This window comes from Eulemur rufifrons, chromosome 3 (genome assembly GCF_041146395.1).
Source record: "Eulemur rufifrons isolate Redbay chromosome 3, OSU_ERuf_1, whole genome shotgun sequence".
Taxonomy (NCBI): Eukaryota; Metazoa; Chordata; class Mammalia; order Primates; family Lemuridae; genus Eulemur; species Eulemur rufifrons.
In genome coordinates this window covers 3,041,111-3,059,047 of record NC_090985.1, presented here as the reverse complement: position 1 = coordinate 3,059,047, position 17,937 = coordinate 3,041,111, and the positions used below count along the sequence as shown (strand labels likewise).

The following is a 17,937-nucleotide window of genomic DNA, read 5'->3' as shown; positions in this document are numbered from 1 at the left end:
AGAAAATGCAATGACTCTCATGACCAAGGATACTGTAGTTTTTTACCTTTTGACTGCTGGGTATTTTTCTCTCAGGGGACTTCTCCTAAATTCATACCAACAGTATATAACTTTTGTAATTTAAAAACATTTCAGTAGAGAAACAAAATTACTATACCTTCATTTTCCTGCCTGGTTTTCCTCCTGCCATGGGGAGTTCAGGAGCTCATCTAGCATGGTGTCCCCTGTTGAGTGACGTGGGGAATAAGACCTGAGGACATGAAGGGACATGCTGGGAGCCACATGGTTACTTTTGATCCCTGGGCTCCCAGCTGCAAGCCTGGCCCCCCCTTTCTAGATTTGAGTAGCCATCACCAATTATCACAGGTGTCTAGCAGGTGTCTAGCGTCTCTAAGTGTGTCCCGTTTAATAATGTGATTTTCCATGTATCCGGTACCATGGGTAAAACTAATCCAATGTTTATTCAGGACTTAAAACTAAGTGACATTTTCATGTCAAACAATTATGGAATGCTACAATGATGTTTTAAACATCCGGAAGAAAATTATTTATAATTCCATATATTATTAAGAAACAAAATTATATCTTAAAGTATACCAACTTAAAGTCATAAACTTGTATCACACCCAACACACTGCTCTGATCAAAGACTATAGTTTGCATTCTTCCTTTTTTTTTTTAGTTATAAAAGATAGTATGTTTGTAACAATTTTTTTCCTGGTGATTTATGGCTCCAATATGGCTTTGTTATCATTGTATTGCAGGGGTTGCTGTTAGCATCTTAATTTTATAAAAATGTTACCTTTTGTTTTTCAGAAGTCTTTAATATTTTATGCTAACCCCTAAGGTTTTTTTGTAGTGTGTGGAAATGAGAGTGATGCCATTTTAGACACATGGAGCATAGCTGCCCTGACTCTAAATCACTATCTTTCCACCGTCTTGCTTGTTTAAGAATTCTGAAAAGTATGAGCATCCTAACAGCAAATCTGGCAGCCCCACTGATGTGTTCGCGCTGAACACTTCCTGCCCTGCAAAGCTTAGAAAAACAAACCGGCTTATGATGAATATAAATGTTTTTCGGGGTATGTGCAAACAGCACATTTCTGTCTTTTTCTTCTCTTGGAAGGCTGCATTTTGAAAGCCTGCATGATTTCAGCCACACAGACGAACTGTTTCCTGACAGAAATAAAGCTGTAGGGTGAGAAAGACCTTGAATAAACATGAATATGTCCCCGATGTGTTTCTGGATTTTGTCAGGTTGGGTAGTTATCTCATTGCCAAATTGGGAAGAGCTGGTGATACTTTTTTTTCTTTTTTCTTTTTTTGCTTTTTGCTACAGAATTAACACAAAATCATGCATATTCACAGATTTGTCTGATCCTCAGTAATGGTCTCTGAGGTTGGCAATGAACACCATGCCCGCATAATGAATCAGTTGTCAACTAACACGTGTTCTCTGCATATCTATGTGGCCCTTGTGTCATAAGGGTGTGGGCAGTGTCAGGCTGTGGCTCATGTGGCAGAAGCATGGCCAGAAGAACAGCCAGGCATGGCCGGATGGTGGAGGCCCCCGTTTGTCCGGGAGGCAGGAGGTGCTGGGGTAGCAGGTGCACCTGGGCCTGGTGGGCTGGAGTTGGAGGGCTGTGGAGGCAGAGAGGTACCTGGGGCTAAGGAGGAAAGGGTCACCTTGCTGCTGTGGGTGGAGACAGATGGATTCCAGACCCTACAAGTCCCAGCCAGGCTCCTAGAGAGTGTAGACATTTGGGAACCTCCAAGGAAGATGGCAAGATCCAAGTTTTCAGTTTAGAAAATCAGAAAAAAAAAGTGATTCCCTAAGGAACCCAGACCTACCTTGGCCTGGCCTGACCACACTATTTAAAGCTGTAGCTTATACCCTACCCCAGGCTCTTCCAACCTCCTTTCCCATATTACAGGGTACAGTTTACTTCCCTCTTATGTTCGCCTTCTGCTTCCCCTAACTGGGATACCAGCTCCTTGGGAAAAGAGATTCTTGTTATTTTGTTGACTGCTGAAGTCTCAGTGTCAAAAGCAGTGCTTGGCGCATACTAGGTGCTTCATAAACATATCCTGACAGAGTGACCGAAGAGACCCTGTGGACCCCCAAAATTACTTGGACACTCCATGCCTTTTGAATTCCACCGCCCCCCCCCCCACTTTGGTAAAATAAAATTCTCATTTGTACTTAATTTAAAAGGCAAAGATTCCTTTTCTCTGCCGGAGAGATAATGAAGAGTGTTAGTGGTAAAGAGGTTGTGGGAAAAGACATATTTCACTTTAGGATCACAGTGCAGATTCCAGGGCCCTGCGCGACTGGCGTCCCTGAGCACGGGACCCCCGTCCGGGAGGGAGGTGGCCCTGGAGGGCACTGCGCAGGCGCAGATCCGCCGGCGCGTCCCTGGGTCGTCACGCGCGGCGCTTCTTCCCACCCACGGGAGAGGCCATGCCGGGTGTGGGTCTCTCCTCTCCTCGTGTGGGCGGTGCGTGTCTGTGTGTGGCACGTGTGAGGGGCGTGTGGGAACACCCCTCGCCACGGTGACAGTCCGGGACACGGAGAGAGGATAGAAGAGTGTGGGGTAGGAAATTTACAGTTTGTTAAGGTTTGAGATGAACGCCTCGTTTTTCCTTTGGCAATGGAGCTCTGTTCATGGAAGACTGTTTTCAGTTTTTTCCTGAGGTATTTTGAGGTAGACTTATTTCTATGTGACGTTTGCTAATTGAGCCTGTGTCCAATAGGTCAGCTCACCTCAAGGTCTCGAAAAATGGACTCTGAGGTAGAATTTGGGGCGCTCTGGGGAACGAGGCCCCGCACTGTGTGCGTTGGCCGGGGGGCCTGCTCTCCGCCCGCTCGCCGCCACAGGCGAGGCTCGCATAACCGCTTGTGAAGCGCCAGCGCCGGCCGCCGTGGCGGGGACACGGGGACACGCGCGCCGCCGGCTCTGCGTGGGGGGAGGCGCCCCGGGGCGGCGTTTCTAGGAAGGACGTTAATTAGTCAGGTCTCGCGTGCGGCGCAGGGCCGGCCGCTGGAGAAAGTTCGAGCATGGGGGGAAGCAGCTGACTCCAGTTTTAGGTTTTCTCCTCTCGGGGAACTGAAGGGTGAAACGTGTTCCAGCAAGATCTGTCCACTGATTGCTCTGGGCCCCGCCTGCCAGCGCCGGTCAAGGCGTGTGCGCAGGTGTGTGTATGGGGGTGTTGTGTGTTGTGTGTGCGTGTGTGGCGTGTGTATGTGAGTGGTGGTGTGTGGGGAGGTGTGCATATGTGTGTAGCGTGTGGGCATGTGTATGGTATGTGTAGGGGGCATGTGTGGTATGTGTGGTGTGTGTGTGTGATGTGTGGGGGGTGTGTGTGTGTGGTGTGATGTGTGGTGTGTGTATGTGTGGTGGTGTGTGGGGGCATGTGTGGTGTGGTATGTGTGAGGTGTATGTGGGTATGTATTTGTGTGTGGTGGTTGTGTGTATGTGGTGTGTGTGTGGGGTATGTGTGAGTTGTATATGGTGTGTATTTGTGCGTGTGATGTGTGGTGTGTGGTGCGTGTGTGTGCTGTGTGGTGTGGTATGTGTGTGTGGTGTATGTGTATGTGTGTGGGTGTATGTGTGGTGTGGTATGTGTGAGGTGTGTGGTGTGTGTATGTGTGATATGTGCTGTGTGTGTATGTGTGTATGTGTGGTGTGTGGTGTGTGTATGTGTGGGTGTGTGGTGTGTGTAAGTGAGATATGTGCTGTGTGTGTGGATGTGTGTATGTGTGGTGTGGTGTGTGTTGTGTGTATGTGTGGGTGTGTGGTGTGTGTATGTGTGGGTGTGTGGTGTGTGTATGTGTGGATGTGTGGTGTGTGGTGTGTATGTGGCGGGGGAAGGGGATCAGGGGAAAGGGAAAGAGGAAGGGAGAGAAAATTCGAGAGAATGCATATTTGGTGGCAGAAGAAGGAGTGTTGCTGTGAATGAAATTTATGAGATACGAATTCCAGTTTAAGGAGTCTTAATGTGATGTATTTAAATTCAAGGAGAAGGAGCTTGCTTTTCCGTGTGAAAGCCCATTCTGAATAAGGGCACCCACAAGACCCCCGACCTTGCTGCTGCAGGAGGGGGAGGAGGGTCTGCTGCTCGTGTTTCTTTTGCAAATGTGACCCATGGTGCAGTTGCAGTTGCAAACTCCATGGTGTTTTGGCTGAGGTGTCTTCGGACATCGCTCAAATGTTAGGTCTTTCAACCAAACTGCATCAGAAGAACATATAATTAATTGATGGTAAATAGAGAAAAAGAATATTAATTCTCTAGAAATAATTCTTAAAAATTCAGGAAAAATGTGAAAACTCCTTTTCTTTTAGTGCACCCTTCCAACCCTGCCAAAGCAAGTGCATTTTGTATTTCATCAGGAAGTTTTTGGGCACCTAAGACTGAAAAGTCTGGGAATGATGAAATCCTACTTGAAAAACCAGAAGGAAGCCATTTCTTTTTTAACGCTTATTTCAGATTCAGGAAACAAAATGCACATTATGGATTTTAGAAGAAAAGTGTGCTTGGTACGCTGAGTTTAAGTATCAATAGTATTGGTTAGCTGGATTTTCCTTCATGGGCCTTGGACGCTACAAACTGTAAAGTCCTGTGTGCCACCCAGGCCAGGAGGAGCAACCCAGAGGAATACAGAGTGTTCCTTGCGGACTGTCTGCTGGCTTGAGCCTGGGGATTCTGCCTGCTTTTCCTGGCAGGCACACTTGCAAACTCATGGAATACTGTCCTTTAAAAGGGACCTTCCACCTGAGGAGTGGTCCCAACTTCCCATCCACATGCTGACCTCCCTTGCAGATCTCGGTTGCCGTTAATAGAGATGGACTCACCTATGCATAAATATTCCTGACAGTGACCTTAAAAGTCCCCTAGTGTCATGGGAAGGATCCAGCAGCTGTGGCCCAGGGCCTTGCCTTCTTGGTATTTAGCCTTTGTCCCCAACATCGTAAGATTTGTTGGAATCTCAGTTCTTCCACCTAGCATCTTCCCTTCTTGTGTTGCCTGTGTCACTGCAGATTTGAAGCATCTGACGAGTTATTTTTTGAGTCCCTAGTGGCTGACATGGAAACATTGCAAATGAGGAATTGTAATTGAGTAAATTCACTGTCAGCCTGGAGGTAGGTAACCGGCCTCGGCCCTTTCCTGCTCGGTGTTTGTAGCAGGGACAGGGGTGCAGGTGGAGAGCATGCCGCTCCAGTGTAGGTCGACACGGTGCAGGGAGAGAGCAGCAGGTAGACTGGGAGGTGGGGTCAGGACCCAAACCCGTGCTGACAGGCTGAACTGACAGGCCACATCTGAAGAGAAGGTGAATGACAGGAAATCGCGTGGTCCAGCTCTCAGTCCGGAGTGCAGCGACACGGCTTAACAGCTGCACGTGGGAGGAGGACCTGGGGGCCTTGGCTGACCGCAGTTTGGCAATCAGTGGAGTTCTGTATTTGGCTGTGCTCCTGCTCCAGAGAGAGATGAGTGTCCCACCTGTTGGGCTCAGCTGAGGCCAAGGGAAGTGTTCAAATGGCTTACTGTCAGTGGGAGTCACACTGTGTGTGTCTTGACTGGTGACTGCTTGACTTTCAAGACACATTGGGCCCCGTTCGCCAATATAGAAATACCCACTTCTCCCCTGCTTCTCTCCCTTCCTGTTACACCAGTCTGAGAAACAGGGGGAAACAAAAAAACTAAGCGCTTTTTCCTACTTTCTACTCTTCACTCAACAGAACACTCTAACCCCAAATGTGTGGGTTTCCCCGCACTCTAAGCAATTCTCCAGTGGATGCCATCTGGGTGTCCCCTAATTCAATGCAGTTCTCACACTATCTACCTGGAGACAGCGTCCGACCCCACAGATTAAGGGCACAGTCACACAGGACTGTGCCCCACTTCAGATGCTGATAGAAAGTAGCAGGTTGTCAGAATTAATATATTTCTGACCAACAGGTTATAAACTGAAGTCTTCCTTGGGTTCAATTAATTTGCTAGAGATGCTTGTAGAACTCAGGGAAACACTTTACTTTTATTTATTGATTTATTAATAAATGCTACAACAAAGGATGCAGATGAATGGACACATGACAAGATGCATAGGGTGAGGTCTGCAAGGGTCCCAAGGACAGGAGTTGGGGGTGTGTCACCCTCCAGACACATGGACGTGTTCACCAACCCAGAAACTCCCTGAACCCAGTCCCTTTGGGCTTACAGGGAGGCTTCGTCACCTAGGCATCACTGGCTATTGGCACCAACTCCACCTCTGCCCCTCTCCTCTCCCTCGGTGTTGGGGGCCTGATAGTTCTGGCCCTCTAATCACATAGTTGGTTCTCCTGGCAACGAGTCCTCACCAAGCATCACCCCATTAGAATAAAAGATGCTCCTATCATCAAGGAAATTCTTAGGAATTTAGGAGCTGTGTCAGATGCTCCTATTTCTCAGAAAGTTACAAAGCCTTAAGGAGCTCTGTGTCAGGAACTGTGGTCAGAGACCACCTATCAGAACAAAAAATTCTCCGGGTACCCGTGTTGCCCAGGAAATTACAAGGGTTTTAGGAGCTCTATGTCAGAAGCCTTGGCCAGAGGCCAAATATGTATTCTTATTTTATTTATTTATTTATTTTTGAGACAGAGTCTTGCTTTGTTGCCCGGGCTAGAGTGAGTGCTGTGGCGTCAGCCTAGCTCACAGCAACCTCAAACTCCTGGACTTAAGCGATCCTACTGCCTCAGCCTCCCCAGTAGCTGGGACTACAGGCATGTGCCACCATGCCCGGCTAATTTTTTTGTATATATGTATTTTAGTTGGCCAGATAATTTCTTTCTATTTTTTTTTTTTTTTTTTGTAGAGACGGGGGTCTCACTCTTGCTCAGGCTGGTCTCGAACTCCTGACCTTGAGCGATCCACCCGCCTCAGCCTCCCAGAGTGCTAGGATTACAGGCATGAGCCACCGCGCCCGGCCTGTATTCTTACTATATCACAGTATCACAATCAGCCAACCCTTTCTCCCAGCCTTCGTAGTTATTCATTCTTGATTCTTCAGAGGGTATAGATCAAGGCCTAGAACACTGAAGTCTTGTCCTTGTGTAGACATACCGTATTTACTTCCCCCTGCCAAGTCAAAGCCTTCATTCAGCTGGAGGGGGATGTGGAGACACAGCTGTATCCCCAAGTCTCAGATTTGTCGTCCCCGGAGGTGCCGTCTGGATTCCTTTCAACCCTGTCCCTGGTGACTCAGCAGCTGTGGACAGTGGCTGGTGGAGAAGACGCACTTTGGCAGCTTCTCTCCTAGGCCCTGGCTCTGTACCCTGGGAAGGTCACACACTTCCCTCCTTGGCCTCCCTCCTCTGCCTCCCCTCCAGCTCCTGCCACTGAAGGGCCCTGACCTCCTTGGTCACCCCTCCTGCGAGGAGCTGCATGCCACCGAGGAAGTCAGCTTGCATCTGGGTGGAAATGTCAAATATATGTGCAGTGTGATGTGTTCTGAAACTGCGAGGGAATTCAGCCAGTCCTCCTAAGGGGAGGCCCAAGTTTTGCAAGAATCTTATCCACTGAGGAAGAGAAGGAAATGGAACGAAACGGAAGTGAAGTTTTGCTCTGCAGCTGGGGGTTTGTGTGGCCCTAGTTGAATTACCTGACCTCCCAGGTCTTGGTTTCCTCATGTGTGAAATGAGGCTAGTGGCACCCACCTCACAGGACATTTGTGAGGATAAAATGAGACAATTTACACAAATCCTAGCTCAAAAACTTGAGTTTCCTTTTTCCCAGTCTTTCTCTTCAAAGGGCCTCTGTCGAATCTGTTGTGTCTGACTATTGCAGGTGCTGCAGGAGAAAGTCCTGCCTTAGGAGGGGGGATAGGACTGGGCTGTCTCTGACGTTCCTTTTAATTCTGCAATTCCACAGCTCAGATATTTGTTCCTTCCTAGATCCCACCCTGGTTAGAATCTAGAATTTAGCTTAGTTGTGTGTCTTGTGGGTGGAGGGAAGAGGTGGGAGGATGCCAGGGGAAGGTGCTGTTGTCCAGGGTGCCTCAGCTGGAGAGCAGTGGGCCACTTCAGACCAGTTTGGTATCTGTAAACCTGTAAATTGGCTAGATTCTGACAGACCCCTGTTGCCTTGGGAGAGAGTGAGCTGCCCGTCACTGAAGGTATTCATGTAGGGGCTGCAGAGCATCTTGCAGGATTGATGAGGGAGATAGGCTGGGAAGATTCCTTCTGGGGCTGTGCTTTCATAATCATGGGATGCCACAGTGCAGCTCTGCAAAACTTCAGACAACCACAGTGGCACGCGGTGATCTCGCTGCCTCCTTGATACTATAGAGGGAAAGGGCTCGGATTGCAGCCAGGCTGTGGATTCAACTCCGGAATGGTTAAAAATTTACTTGGGGGTAAGGATTTCGATGAAAAGCGGTAAATGTAAAATCTTCATTGTTTAGTGCAATGAGGAGCGTGATGTGGGTATGGAGAGAATCTGGTTTAACCCAGGGACTAGTAACCCTGAACTCCCACAGGGGGAATTGGGGTTGCCAGGGAAGCAGGTCTTTCCTGCATGGCTCAGGTAGCGTAACCCACCAGTCTCTCATTTCCCACCTGCCACGCACCAGACACTGTAGCAGGCACCTGCTGTGGGGGATGCAAACCTGGTGGAGTCACTGTCCTCAGCCTTAAGGAACGTCCTCCAAAATGGACCTTAAAGGAGAGAGAAGCCTGGAATAGGCAAACGTACCATTTTACCCAACTTGAATTTAAGCAGAGGAAAAAAATCTCATTGGAGCTTACGAAATGTTTGTAGTTGTTCTTAATAGTATAGAACCACAGTGAGTGAATAGTCTGGTTATAGAGTAGTGTTATGGTGTTACAAAAAGAGACTTCAGAAGATTTTTTTTTTTTTTTTTTGAGACAGAGTCTCACTCTGTTGCCCAGGCTAGAGTGAGTGCCGTGGCATCAGCCTAGCTCACAGCAACCTCAAACTCCTGGGCTCAAGCGATCCTACTGCCTCAGCCTCCCGAGTAGCTGGGACTACAGGCATGCGCCACCATGCCCGGCTAATTTTTTCTATATATATTTTTAGCTGTCCGTATAATTTCTTTCTATTTTTAGTAGAGGTGGGGTCTCGCTCTTGCTCAGGCTGGTCTTGAACTCCTGAGCTCAAACGATCCGCCCACCTCGGCCTCCCAGAGTGCTAGGATTACAGGCGTGAGCCACCGCGCCCGGCCAACTTCAGAAGATTTTATACAAACCAAGCTTAGGACTGTCCCACCTTGCCACAAAAGGCCGTTGTTGGGAGGGAATGCAGGCAGTGTGCTCTTTCGCAGTCGGGCAGTTGCAGAGGGGCCCAGGAAAGAGCCAACTACGTGGTAAGAAAGCTGAGTGGGAGGAAAGGGGAGTGATAGGGACAAATGGATGACCTTGGGACCAGGTGTCCCTGGGACCCAGTAGAAGGGTACCCAAGGAGTACGCACAGGGGAGATGGAGGCCCAGCATCAGGGTCAGCAAAGGAACACGACCTGATGTGAACTGACGTGGATCAAGCGTCCTCAGACCTTCTGCTTGCAATCCGGAGCTCGTCCCTCTTCCTCCTCAAGGGCTTTACTCCTGCAGTTCTCTCTCCTGTCTCCTCCACTGCTCTCTCTCTTACTCCTAGCTTATTCCAGTAACCAAACAAATGAGCTCGCGTATCTCCTATCTTTAAAAAAATCCACTTGCAACCCCTCTAGTTATTGTCCCTCTCTAGCTATTGCCCCTTCATGGTCTCTACTTCCTCTTCCCCTGGTCACTCCCCAAACCCGTTGCCCTGCAACCATCCTTGCCAGGGTCAGCTGTGACCTCCTTGTTGCCAGATCCAGTGGACACTTCTCCGGCATCATCTTCCTCAACCTCTCAGCAGCATTCAAGATAGTTGACTGCTCTCTTTGATGCTCTCCTTTTATGACCCAGTATTTGTTTTTTTCTTTATTCTACTCTAGTTGAGGACCATTTTTAGTTTCCTTTGCTTCCTTCTCTACTTATTTTCAAATTTTAGAATTGTTGAGGGTGCCAGGCAAAGTTCTCTTGCCTGTCAAACCCTTTCTCTAGGGAGGGGCCTTTCTGGTATAACAGCTGTAGATATATGTGTGCATATATGTGTGTATGAACATGTAAGTGAGGATTTCCAAACCTCTGTCTTAGCCTCAGACTTCCTTTCTGAGCTCCAGATTTGCCTATTGAGCAGCCAACTCAGGCTCTCCCCGTGAATGTCTCATGGACATCTCAAACTTAATGAGACTCAAACAGAACTATTGCCTCTACCTCTCTCCAACAAATCCGTTCCTGCCTCCGGGCTACCCATCCGTTGTATTCCTTTACAGCCCGCGTTGCTCAAGCCAAAGCCCAGAAGTCTCCTGATTTCTCCCTCCTTCTCCCTCATCTGTAAGCTTGTTGGTTCTCCTACTCCATCCACCTCTCTCCACTGAGTTCATCCCGGCCCAAGGAGCCATCCCATCTCGCCTGGATTCGTATCAACAGCCTTCCAGCTAGTCTTCATGATTCCATTTGCCTCCTGTTAGCCCCTTGTGCACAAAGCCGTTGGTGTGGTTTAAATACTCACTCACCCATGGTTCTCCCACCCCTTGCTGTGGCCCACATGCCTGTGATCATTCTGGATCTTCATTCCTTTCTCCACTTCATGCCACTCTCTTACTTGTCCACGCTGAGTCCGGCCACACTGACCTCCTTTTCCCCTTTAGGGCTTTGGTACTTGCCCTTCTTTTTGCCAGGAATAGTCATCCTTGGCTGTGTGCACAACTGGCTCCTTGTTATGCTTTAGTTATTGTCTGAAATCTTACCTTCTCAGGGGTGCCTTTGCTGACCATCTTTTCTAAAATGAAGCAGCCCTTCCGGAACTTTATTCTCCTGTCACTCTGTGTATTTCCTTTAGAGCACTTAAAACCTTAATTTTCTTGCTAATATATTTGTTTACTTATTCTATTATGTATCCCCTGCCACTAGAATGTAACCCCCCCAAAAATAGGAACCTGATCTTTACTGTTCCTCACTATATCCCTAGCACTTAGAACGATGCCAGGCATGTAGTAGGTGCTCAGTAAGTGTGTGTTGAATGCATGGTCAACTAAATGGATCTGCCTGGGTCTTTACACTTGGCTGCTAACAGGTTCCAGCCCTGGCTCTAGGCCTGGCTCTGTGGGAATTGAGAAGTTGCCTAGGTCTCAGATCTTTATGCATTTGTAGAATAAAGAGTTTGACCGAGATGACTTCTCCAAGGTCTGTTAAGGCGTTTAAAATTATGAATCTATGAATTCTGAAGCCAATAGAGGCAATTAACAATATTTGTACTAAATATCTCATGTAAATAAAGTTTAATAAGAAAATCTTGAAATTATTTTAAGAGTCTAGTGCTGTCTAGATTATCTAGTCGGTGAAGTTATCTCTTCTGTGTTCCTTGACAAAGTTAGCCCATGTTGACTTTGCTTTTTAAAATGCAGTGTTCAAAGGGATATTCTTGCTTCAACCATAGCTCCTGCTGCGGTTTGGGAATGAGTCCATGGGGGCAGCGGAGGTATCAGAGGACTACATCTATTTCCTACTCCTCCTTAGAGTAACACCTATGGCCTTTCCCTCTGTTTCTTACTCATTCCTTCGCAAGCAAAGGGAATGAGGTTTCCAGCTGGGGGCATAGTTGTAGATCCATGTTTTCTGACTGGGTGGAGCTGAGCGATGGGGATTCTGCCTCCTCCATTGCTTTCCTCCTTGAACTCATCAAGGCAATGACCGGGGAGCACCCTGCACCTCACACTTCCGCTTGATGGGCTCTTGCAGGAGGAGGTGCTAGCATGGTGGTAGCAAATCTCTTAGGCCGTCACATCCAAGGCCCACTCCCTTCTTCCCGGCTCCCCTCAGACCACAACTATTAGAACTTTAGTCTAAAAATTCAGATGCCGGGGTATGAGCTTTCCACAAACCAAACTCGGTCTTTCTGCAAAACCCATGTTTTTTTAACCTTGGATTTTTGTGTAAATATAAAAAGCAATATAAGAAAAAAGTTGCAAAGGAAATATACCCAAACAATTAAAAGTAGTTACAACAGGTTGAGGAATTATGGGTGATTTTTATTGTCTTTTGTGCTCGTTTGTATTTTCCGAAGTTTCTATGATGAACATGTATTTCTGTTGAAGTATGGGAAAAAATTTTTGTTTCCCACTCTTTCGCCAACTAAAAAGGAAGGAAGGGAGGAAGGAAGGAAGGAGGGAAGAAAGGAAATCTAAAAACAATAGATCTGCAACTGTAAAACTTGAAGTTAACTGCCCAGTGGTTGAATTGCTGGAAAGTGGAGAGTGGCGGGAGGAGGGGGTAGGGAAAGGCCGATGTCAGGGAATGAACCATGTGTGCCAGTTTGAGACGGGCCAGTGTGGTGACCTGGCCTAGCAGCACCCCACACAGATGCCTGGTGGGCCTCACGTGGTCTTTGATGACAGAGGGAACTTCCCTTTCCTCTTCTTGGCATAACTTTTAGTGAGTTCATTCTCCTGCAGTGTCCAGTTTGGACTTTGCCTGCCAGGGGGTCCTTACTGGAGCCCTTTTTGTGACCAGGTGATCTTGCCTTTCAGACCACGGCAGAGAAGTCTCCTGGAGCCTACTTCCTTCCTGAGTTCGCGCTCTCTCCTCAGGGAAGTTTTCTGGAGGACACAACAGGGGAGCAGTTCCTCACTTACCGCTATGACGACCAGGTAAGAACATCATACGAGAACCTACCTTTGGCTTTGCTATTTGCCAGTGGGCAGGAAACACTGTCTCAACAGCACCTTCAAAATAATTATATTTTCCTCTTGGCAGTGCTAGCACAGCAGGCCCCCAACATTCCTGAAGGATCCCAAGGCCTCTGGATTGCCTACGTTTGCTTATGACTCCTATACGATGTGCAGTTCTTGCTCTGGTGGGAGCATGTGCTTGAGAATCACTTTTTCTTATTTCCATCAGAAATATATGATGGATCTGTTCATTTTAGCTATTGCCAAATTTATTATTCAATTCTGAAATTATTCTAGAGCTCTGTTTTCTGAGTAAGCATCACGTCTCTGCCCTCTTAGCTTTTAGCATTTTTTTTTCTTTCTCCAAGCCTATTTTCAGAAAGGAACAAAGTGTGCATGCCTCTGTGCATGTGTGTGTGTGTGTGTGTGTTTTTACACCACTTCCGGAAGGCTAACTGGAGAACAAGGCCATGCTTGGCTGAGATGCGGAAGCCGGACACTTGACTCCCTTCCATGCTCAATTCACATGGATGCCTTAGCAGCAGTAAGATTATGTATCTTTTAAATCACTCACAACTTGTTGAAACAGAGAATGTCATTTTTGCCAAATGTGGAGGTTTCTGGCTGATGGAGCCTGAATTTATGGGGCAGTGGTGCAAACCCACTGGGTGGGATTTAAAATGACGTGGGGCCTTGGTGGGCCTGGAAGACCTTGGCACCTGCGGGGCCCAAGTGCAGATGAGAAGCTAGGTGAGGTCACCTTCTCATGGCCCCAGATGGAGTGGAGGAAGGTGGCCAGTGACAGAGGCCAGCTGTGCTGTCCTCAGCTGTGTAGCCAAGGCCAGCGTCTTATGGTTTGATTTAGGTAAGGCCTAGTTAGGGGAAAAGACATTACTCAGAAGGAGCAGCTCTGGGAAATTCATTCTGTCAACTTGGGTAGATCCAAGATGTGACCGGGAGTGGGACCCAGACCTGGGGCGGGAGCGAGGCAGAGTGCTGGAGATGGGCTGGGAGGAAGATGAAAGTCTTGTAGAGCATCATCGGTGGAGAACGGAAGAACACAGAGGGCAGGTAGGGAAGTATGTTATCCAGCACGCTAAGCACCCTGTATCCCAGCTCGGGGGAGGCACGACTTACTCTTGATCCTTGCGACTGCTGCTCAGTGACTTGCTCCTGGTGGGTTTAGCTCTGGAGCTGGGCCTGGGTGAGGGGCAGGGCTGTGACCTAGCGGAGCCCCGCTGGAAGGGAGCTACACTCGTCACTGGGGCAGAGGTGGGATGAGACCAATTTCTTACTGAAAATTTCATCATTTAATCACTTTTTCAAGTTGCTTGAACAGTGAGTGCATCAATAGTCATTGTAAGGAGCTGGGGTGGGGTTGGGGACAACCCTGTATTCACATTTTGGAGCCCAAGCAAATTTATATTGTGGGCCTGGTTACAAATAGGCCCTAAAACATCATTAAGTTGCCTTCTGCCTCCCCCACCCCCACCATGGATTTTTAGAGGGTCTATAATTTATGGCTCCTTTTAATCCAAAAATCAATGATCCAACAGGTTTTCATATAAGAACTTCAGAGAAACTAATTGAGAAGGCCATAAAAGATTTTAAAAAAAGTGTGTCTGGAAAATAACAAGCTATGCACTTTATAATTAAAGAGTGGTTAATGCCTTCTCTAGGTTCCACAGATACATTATGTTTAATATAATAACAATATAAAAACCAGGGAAAGAGAAAAACAAGCGTCCTTCATCTTTTCAGAAGGTCTAAAGCAGATCTTAAAAGCATGTGGCATGCTGTGGAAATTTCGTCCGAGGACACGGTGTTCCAGAAAGCTCCAGTGAATAGCATATAAAACACTCTGTGCTGCCCCCACCGTGTGTCTCTTTTAAGGGAAAGAAATAATGTCAAACTATCGCAAGCCAATAGTGGCACCCACTTTCCCCTACTAAGGGCAAGGAAAACCGACCCTTGGCCTGAACGAGGTGTGTTTCCTGAATGAACCCCAGAACTTAAGCAGTTATGAGGCTGTTAGACCGATCACCCAAGCTGTGCTTCTCTTTCCTCTTAATGCTGAACTTGCAAACTACATCATAAGGTTAAGGAGCTTCTCAGGCACTGGGGAAAATGTAAAACCAATTAAATATCATCAAACTTAAAAAAAATCCCCTTATCCTACAGCATATGACAACACATTAAGATGAATTAGAAACAAAGGCTTTAGAGGCAGACTACTTTGGGTTCAAATCCCAGTTCTGCCCTTGTGTTTGTTGTGTGACTTTGGATAAGTTCTTTCACTTCTCTGCCCCTCGTTCTTCTCATCTGAGAATTGGAGATATAGGTGGTATCTACCTTATGGAGAGTTTTTGAGGACTTGAAGGAGATAATTTATGTAAATCTCCCTGCACAGGGCCTGGCCCATAGAGGCATTTAATTTAGCTATTGTTATTACTAATAATAACCCAATAAATACACTCGATTCAGAAAATCTCAGATATGCTAAAGGGAAGGAAGAAGTTTATTCTCTATTTAAATGATATTTTTAATTAATTTTTTATTGAGATATAACATGCATACAGTACAGTGCACACATATCTGAAGTACAGAGCTTGATGAATTCTTAAATATTTTTACACGTGTGTCACTACCACCTAGATCAAGAAATCAAACATTTCCAGCATCCAGGAGGCTCTTTGTGCCACCGTCCCATCAATATGCCCTACCCAAGAAGTAGCCACCATGCGGACTTCGATCAGCATAATAGACTGTTGATGTCTGCTTTTTATTTTATTTTGATTTTAGAGAGATGAACTCATACAGCACGTACTCGTTTGTGTCTGGCGTGTTTCACACGTCATTATGTCTAAGAGATTCGACCAAGTCACTGGATCCAACATCGTATGGGGTTTAATGTCTAGCAGCCAGTTGTACTCTTTGGAACAAATTGTCTCATGTTGGAACAAATGGCAGCACACTGAGTGGCATGGGGCATTGCTCCTGCACAGAAATTCCCAGGTTGTCCTTAAACGGTTTTCAGAGCAGTCCCTCCAAAGATGCCACGCCTGGGGAAGTGGTGGGGGCAGTTTTCCAGCGCAGCCTCCGTGGTACCCCAGCAGCCGCGGGCAGTCCATAGCCAGAGGTAGGTGCGGGGTCTGTGTGAGTTGCTGGCAGGGCGGTACCTGTGCTGTCAGGTGGTGTGGGTACCTGTGGAGTCTCCAGATACATGCCAGGGGTGCTGTCCTGCTGTCACAGTGGCCTGGAGCCAAAGCAAGGAAGTGTTTATGCAATTGAGGCTGCAGTCTGGTTTCTAAAGTTGTTGGGTCAGACATGGGTTCACTAGGATCTTCCTGCCTATAAAATACTCATTTGACAAAATGGGAAGCAAGCGGATGGTGTGTAGATATTTGCTCTTTCAGACAAACCTCACAGGACTTTTAAAAGTATTTTATCCTGGGCACATTTTCATGAAGACCCTCAGGTCATTCTTCAAATGTCTCCTGGATTAGGTGCCTGGAAAACTAATAAGCCTGAGACCAGCGAAGCACAGTGGTGACGTAGGCAGCGTTTAACAGGAGGTGTAAATGCCACACTGTGGATCACATGGGGGCGTGCGCGGTGCAGCTTCCGGTGTGCAGTCTGAAGCCAACCGGGCAACGGTGCGGTTTGGTGCAAAACTAGGACTACTCAGGCTGCCTTAGTCTTGCTTCTACCACTAACTAGCTTACAATTTAATAGAGTTATTTAACGTCTTGGGGCCTCAGATTCTTTATTTGTTTTAAAAAACAAAGTGACTGGATTTCATGATCTGAACTCCTTCCATTCCAAAATAGTCCGTTTTTTGAAACTAGGAATAGAATATTCCACATTGCAGAGTGTTAATTGGATCATTCTGATTATCAGGGCAGCCTTGCCAGCAACACAGCAAACTATTACCTAGAGAATTATAGAATTTTACAGCTGGTGGAGATTTTGGCCCAAATGCTGCATTTGACAAGTCAAGAAAACAGGGATTTTGAATGTGCAAATGACTTAGTCAGGGACACCCAGATGGTTATTTGAAAAACTAAAGCCATTCCACTGTAAGCCTCCGGCTCCCCTGCTCTATATATCCAGCTGCTTCTTTCAGAGGACTCGCCTGGAAAATTATCTCCTTTCCTGAGAACTCTGATTCCTCTGTTATAGTCAATAGAGTTTTGGGGACCTTAGCAGAGCACTGAGAATGATTTAAGATTAATGGGTTGCTTTATCAACTCATTCCCAGCTCCTCCAGGAATTTGGAATTAGCAACGCTGATAGCATCTATAGGCGTATCATTCCTCCCTAATTTTTAACAGACATCACAATTTTTCAAAGTCTGGGTGCAACGTGTTAGCTGAAATTAAAATGTCACCAACTTCCCACTGACTGAGCATGTTCTTAGAAAGAAAGTATTCTAGCACTTGGTTGCATCAGGCTTATGAGGTAGCTAGGATGTATTCGTTCGGGATGACTGGCTGAGAAGGTTGTGGTTGAAAGAGTTATTAGCCAGACAGTCTCTCGGGTAGATTCTTTTGTCATTCCTCATAGTGGTTTTGGAGTTTTGTCCCACAGGGGACCTGTTCGTAGGCAGACAGCTCAGTGTTGGTCGGTTCTAGGGAGCAGAGTCTTACGTTCTACACTTTATTCTTTTCATTGCTGACTCAGGCAGTTTTTGGAGAGCTGCGCTGTCACTCTCCGCCTAGGTCTCTTTCTGGGAAAAGAGGATGGTGAGGGTGTTTTCCATCTTTACCTTGTTTCAACTGGCTGAAGACTTAACCTTTGAGCTTTATCATGGACACTGGTTTAAAAATCTGTGATAGGCTTAGTGTTTCTCCATTAGAGGTCATTTTTTTTAAAATTAGGAAAACTCTTGTTTTACGCAAATATTCTTTTACTTATCTATTTATTTTTAGTCTTTGTTAAGCGTAGGAGAAAGTGGAAGGTATGTCATCTTGGACCTGATGGATCTGCTGTAATGCACTTCTTCCTCGTGGGCAGCCGCCGTGGGTTGAAGGAGGTTAAGCATGAGCAGTGGGTGACTTAGAAATCAGCATCTCATATGTACATTATTTCTATGGTCCATGAATTTTCTTTATCTATGTGCATGTGGGTGCATCGTCGACCTTGCCACTTTTGGGCTACAGGGTGCCAAAAGGCAGGAAAAAGGTTAATAA

General features: G+C 46.8%; 1 protein-coding gene across 1 annotated transcript in view; it reads left to right on the top strand.

Annotated features, from left to right (window-relative positions):
• Positions 1–17,937, top strand: part of ADAMTSL3 (ADAMTS like 3) — a 277,061-nt gene that overhangs the window by 28,872 nt on the left and 230,252 nt on the right. The window contains exon 2 of the mRNA XM_069465643.1: positions 12,605–12,724. Within this exon, the coding sequence (XP_069321744.1) occupies positions 12,605–12,724 (120 nt within the window). The remainder of the gene's footprint in view (positions 1–12,604; positions 12,725–17,937) is intronic.